Source organism: Phalaenopsis equestris, unplaced genomic scaffold, assembly GCF_001263595.1.
Source record: "Phalaenopsis equestris unplaced genomic scaffold, ASM126359v1 Scaffold000964, whole genome shotgun sequence".
In the NCBI taxonomy this organism is placed as follows: domain Eukaryota; kingdom Viridiplantae; phylum Streptophyta; class Magnoliopsida; order Asparagales; family Orchidaceae; genus Phalaenopsis; species Phalaenopsis equestris.
The window spans coordinates 203,339-209,799 of NW_018165403.1; the positions used below are offsets into that span (position 1 = coordinate 203,339).

Below are 6,461 nucleotides of genomic sequence, written 5' to 3' on the forward strand. Positions count from 1 at the left end.
TAGGTAATTTCGACATTCCGGACGCTCCGGCGCAGTTCATTTCGTCGTCAGAGGTCGCTTCGGCGAATTCATCGATTTGCGTGTCAATTTTCTTGTGTCGAAAGTATGGCAATATGGGTGTCCTTTCCTACCAAAATTGGTATCCCGGACGCGTTGGTGCAGTCCATTTTGTCGTCGGAGGTCATCCGGAAAAGTTCGCATTTTCACCCGTCCTTTGGGCTTAATTGAAGTCCGATTTCGCGCAATTTCGTGAACTTCGTGTACTTTGTGTGTGTACGTGACGAAAGAGTCGTGACGAATGTTTTCCTAACGCTTGAAGTCCTATTTGGAACATTTTCCTCGAATCTTCGCAAAATAGCCCATAACCGCTCGTTCATAAGACGATGGTCTTGTGCCAAAGATGCTAGACATCAAAGGAAAATAGGAATTGACTGGAATTTCTAGAAAGGTGAGTCCCAATTCTAGTTTTCTAAGATAGTCGATTAGGAATTTCTAGAGCTAGAATCTAGGCTCTAAGGAGGAGAAGACAAGACCTCACAAAAATGAGGTCAACAGTTGGACAGCAAGAAGATTGTTGAATTTGGTCTCTATCTTATTGTAAACACCAACCAACATTTTTTTTCCTTCCCGCAGATTTTGGCCAACACTCGAACAGCAGAACTAGGGGGGGCCCTTCAACAGCACAAGACAATGCTTCATGGCTCTAAATAGCACCTGGAGGAAAAGAATTGCATCGATAGTAGGAGGACTGAAAGCTCTAAGGGGATAGGGGTGATGAGCAGCTAGAGAGAGAGAGAGAGAGAGAGAGAGATCAGGGCATTGAAATTGATTCTTAGTGCAAAAATCAGGTTTTAAAATGGGCAAATTACAGCAAAACATTTTTTGAATTTATGCTCCTAAAAAAAAACTCTCCAATTTAAGAATAACTGTGTCACGCACTGGCCCGGGGCTTAAAGTTAACCAAAACGGGAATAGACGGCCAGACAGTGGAAAAAAAATACATGAAAAACGAGGCAAATTTCAAAATAAAAACAAGAGGAAGAAAATGAATATTGCAAATAACATAAAATAGAGTTTCACACTTGCAAAAATCGCCCCAGAGCCCTAAATTACAAGTTGCGGCACCCAATGGGTCACTCGCCACCTTGCTAGTTTGTAGCTGTAGCAATGGTCACAGCTCCAAGCTTCTATCGTGCGTGAACCGAACAGAGAGAAAAGAGATCGGGAGAGGAAAAATAGGGAGAGGAGAAGGGATTTTGGGAGAAAGGGGAGGAAAATTGATGCTTGGGATTCCTATTCGACCTTAGACCATTTTCCTCTCCTTTCTCCCGAAATCCATTCTCCTTTCCCTATTTTTCCTCTCCCGATCTCCTTTCTCCATGTTCAGTTCACACACAGCAGAAGCTAGGAGCTACGACCTTTGCTAAAATGCAAGGGCCTTGAACTAGTAGGGAAGTAATCTAAAATAAATTTGAACTTCAAATTCATCGTTATATTGTTGCCCATATCCCATTCCAATGATCCAAATTTCTTGCTTTTCGATCTTGGCCGTCAAATGTTTGATCAAACCTATCATCACATATGGGCTCATGTTTAACTTCATCTTCAACTTCAATGATACAATGTGGGAATCATTGCCATTAGCAGCCTCCAACATAAGATCAAATCATAAAAATTTTAACAATGGCAATCCACTTCATCTTTCTACAATTTAATACCTAAATTGCAATTCACTTCATCTTTCTACAATTTAATACCCAACTTACAATCAGGGATGATGTAATTAATCATATGCTAAAGTTAATCTTTAGATCATGGGTTCCCTTTTCAGGAGGATCTAACTTCTAGAAATTATAGCTCTCTACGAGAGAAGGATGAGTTTTAAGCTATAGCTCTCTAATAGGAAATGATGTGTTTCAAGCCTCCTAAGCATACCACTTTGTTGCACTAAATAATTAACCCTTCTAGCCATGGCGATAAGTCTCATTTTAACCATCACTTGTAGAGGATAAATCTTCTTAGAGAGGGCGTCAAACTTCAACGGCATCTCATGCTCCATCAACATTTCATCCATTTTAGGCAAAACTAATTTAAAAATAGGGACCTCAAATGAATTCAAGTTTTTTGTAGTTATCAGTTAAAACAACTCTCACGCATCATGAAAACTCCTGTTGCAAATATTGCATGCAATCTTCTTGATAATTTAAAATTCTCGATGTTAAATTAGCTTCAATGTATTCCCTTCTCCCTTGAGGCAATCCTTAGCCTAAATGCAACTAAACTAGATCACCCACCTGAAAATTGGCTTCCGCACGATGTTTTTCATACCTCTTACTTTTTCGTTGAGTTTCTCAAATATTCCTTACGCTTCTCCACCAATATGGATATTACAAATGCCTTCAAGAAACTTTTGCACTCCTAATAAAATGCAACCCCACCAACACCCATGAGCTCAAAGGCATTATTGTGGAAGGAGACAATCTCAATGTCATGCATTTGCTAAGTTCTACTATGAAGAAGGATGTTCGGCGGCTCCAATCGCAAGTTGCTCATGATTTTGATTTTCTTTTGGCTTTCAAGCAAGTTCTTTTTGTTCATGCCACAGGTAAATGAAATAAGGCTGCCCATTCTTGTTCTAGATGTGCCCTAAGTGGTTCTTTCTTTTTGATGCATATAGATGATAATAGAGACATTTCTACCATACTTGTATATGATAAGGCTCACTCTTGTCCATTATAGATGTGGATGATGGAGAAAAGTTGATTAAATAAGCTTTATACCAAGAAATCCAAACATATCTTAAAAGAAGTTTTCATCAACGAAGAGTATATAGCTTGATAGAAGGTGAATTGTAGTTAACATAGTCAATCATGGAAAGTCTTAAGGTACTTATCTTTATATCCCTAAAACAGATACACCATCATCCTGTTCGAAAGTTCCATTTGATCATATGACTAGATGGAAAATGATGCTCCTCCGCTTTACTTCCATCATGACCCAAAATTCCTCCTAAAAACGGTTTGAGACTTTTGCTCTTTTTGTCAAACACTACAGAGCTAATAAATTTAGAATATGCCCACACATGTTGAATGAATAATCTAACAACCTCCTTCTCGGCAATGATCAAATCTAATCCCCAACAACAAAATAATAATCTCAACCCATTTTTATCTCCAGCAATCCTCCTAAAAGTTCATATAAAGTTATCCCAACTTGACAGGGCAGCAATGTATCAAATCTAAAGCATTCAGTTTGCAGACTTTGCAAATTCATGCAATTTGGGTCAGTGGACATAGAGTTGCAAATTCTACGATATATAGGCTACTCCAAATTGTCCAACCATTTCAAATGAATGAACATCTCTCTTCAATTGTACTTAGCACACCAAGTTTCATTAAATTAGGAGACTTGGCACATGTAGGACCAATTGAAAAGTTTCACGAAGCAAAATTCCAGCAGAATACTTCAATTTCATCTAAGCGCACATAAATGTAAACTTCATATCAACTCTATAGCTTTATCAGATCAACGATATGATGACATCAGTATACCTAAATGTTCACATTAGATGCATAAGTTAAGTACCGATGAGATTGCCAAAATAAATAAACTTTTTTTCATGCATGAAAGAAACATAACCAATAAGCTGAAATCCAAGATTTTCATCAAACCAACCAAACAATTTGATCCATCCGTATACAAATCATTAATCATTTATAATGATAAAGTTGCATAGGAAACAAATAATTTTTTTTGCAATTGATTGGAAATGTGGTGTAAAGAATGAGAACTTCAGGTGTAAGAGAAGAGATGACCAATAGAAATTTAGGGAAAAAATATGGTTGCGCCATTTTTCATTCACAAGAGTTTAAATATGACGTACACTGCCCATAAGCCATCCGATTAGAATAATGCTAACTTAAAACAGCTTCTAATTATTTGGAAATTAAAAATATTCTTTGAATTATTCTAACAGCCCTATATGTGGTTGAACTCTTATGCAATAAAATTTTTGAAATCATCAACAAGTAATGTTTTTTTTTATGAAAATATCAACTATTTGATCTTCTATGCTGATGAAATTTGATATGTTTGTTCTTTAATAAACCACTCTTTAGCATTGTTTGTACAATTGTTGTTCTTTGAAAAGTTGTTGGTAAATTGTGGTAAGAAATTGTCGTTGTAATTCAAAAACTATTTTCACTTTTTTCATAGTGTAAAACACAAAAATATCAAAACACAAACCTATAAAATACAATTATAGAATTGGATCAGCGTTAAATCAATCCATAAATTCACTAATTTTGAAGTAAAAAAAAAATATTAAATTTAGATAAATATGGATTCAAGCATGCCTGAAAGGTGAGATTTTTTTTCTGTTGCAAGCTTAGAGGGGCAAGAGGGTTTTGTGGTTGGGAGAGGCTGAGAAAAGGAGACGTGAAAAAGAGTTGGTAAATGAAGAAAAGAAAACTCGGCGTGGGAATCGGACGAGATAAGAGTGTGGTGTGGCAACCCAAAGTTTGGGTGGGAAGGGGGGAGTGCAGTATTTTCAAACTGCAAAGTACAACGCTACACACCAGGGTTCTTTTTGCTTCGATATGCAAAGCATAAAGCTATGCAGCACATTTACAAACTGTAGTGCCAATGATTGCATATCCAACATACATATACTATGTGCATGAAAAAGTCATTAAATTAACCGTATCCAAACCATATAAAACACAAATTTGCAGTGTCCCAAGAAGATTTTCCCCTGAGAAAAGTAACGGTCAGACTACTACAACTAGTAAAACTAAAATATATATATTAGAAAACTGTTTTTAGAAAGCCCAAATACACAAAAAAAAACACATTGTGAATATAAAAAAGCTTACCTCTCGTAAAGTGGAAATCCTGGAGACAGTCGCAAAAATCCTCCGAAAGTGTGGCGAACTTGTTCTTTAACCGGAAACAAAATGGCCCTAGTTCATACTCTCTAAAAGGAAAAGAAAATCTAAAATACACAGCATCAAATGTAGTGAAACGAGAAGACTTCATAGATGATCGACACCTCAAACATACCGCCTCTACTTCACGAGAAAGCAAACCTTCAGAGCCTCTGTCCGAGCCACTTATTGATCTTCCACCGCGACTCTTCTTCCGCGCGGCCGACAAAGGCTTCGAGCTGGATATGCAAGTAGCTCGATCTCGGCCGGTGGAGCGGGTTCGGACCGTGTCGTCTTCCGATGAGGAAAGGACGACCACCGGCTTCCTTTTCCCCATGGAATGGACCAAGCGCCTTCCAAGCTGTAATTTCACGTTTCAGGAGAAACCCAAGCGACGAGGGCTTCGGGGGTTTTAGCATCCAATGCACTAAGAAACCTATTTTGTGGCGGGGTTTTGAAGGGAAGAAGGCTTCCCAAGCAAGAAAGAAAGCAGAGGCCCTGGCAGCAGTTAAAAAGGGGAAGAGGATGTTCTAAGAAATTTGGAGAACTAATTTTAAAGCGAAGGGCAGTAATTTCTTAAAAATATTAGATGGTTATGATCTTATTTCAATCCATAATATGACATAGATTTAAGAAAACAAAGTAAATGTAACAGCTGTTATTTGCATTTTTTGTGCCATTGAAGAAATAAGAAATTAAATAATAATATCTCATCTAAAAACTTTAAAATTTCAAATGTTGGTTAAGATGATTTTACTCTCTTTCAAAATTTTAAATCTCTAATATATAAAAATTCTAAATTTAAAATGTAACCAAAAATAGTTAGAAATCAAGTAAAACAAAGGTCTTTTGATTTATTTGGAAACATTAAAATTATTTTCATCATGTTATTGTAATAAAAAAATAAATGTAAAACATAAATTTAAGAAAATTAATGTAATATAATTAATTAAAAAAGAGCACTTATTTGTGAGAAATATTCAAAAAATAATGCATTATATTTTTATGAATTTAAAATATTTTGCACATGAATAACCATTATGTGATTCAATGCCCAATTTAATTGTTACCCCATAAGATAATTGCTAGAGTATATCTTATCATTTTCCATGATTTTTTTTTTTTATGTGTTTAGCTTGGTGATATATTTGTCACATACCTTTTATCTGATCCAATAAAATTATTTTTTAATACTTTAGCATTATTTAAATAATTTTTAACAAATTTTGTTATAAACTTCTAAATTTGAATGTCTCACACTCACATAGGGCTCAAACACAATGATAGTCGAACTATTTTAATTTTGAATTTTTTATTATTTTTTTTGGTAACAATGTGGTAGAATATCATATATTTATTTAAATTATATTTTTTAAAAAAACCATCAATATTTTCATAACATATAGAACATCAATAATATACATATTAATTTTATATTATGTTTAAATTAAATAGACATGATAGAAGATAATATGTAAATTGATTTAAATATGAGGAATAGAATGGCATTCTTTCACACATATTATACTTTAGAGG

General features: G+C 35.2%; 1 protein-coding gene across 1 annotated transcript in view; it reads right to left on the minus strand.

Annotated features, from left to right (window-relative positions):
- The window catches only part of LOC110032532 (cell cycle checkpoint protein RAD17), a 101,192-nt gene extending 95,766 nt beyond the window's left edge, over positions 1 to 5,426 (minus strand). Inside the window, exons 1-2 of the mRNA XM_020736192.1 lie at positions 5,062 to 5,426; positions 4,875 to 4,938 (exon numbers count right to left, since the gene is read on the minus strand). Coding sequence (XP_020591851.1) covers positions 4,875 to 4,938; positions 5,062 to 5,262 — 265 coding nt within the window. The 5' untranslated portion in view covers positions 5,263 to 5,426. The remainder of the gene's footprint in view (positions 1 to 4,874; positions 4,939 to 5,061) is intronic.
- Between the last annotated feature and the right edge of the window lie 1,035 nt (positions 5,427 to 6,461).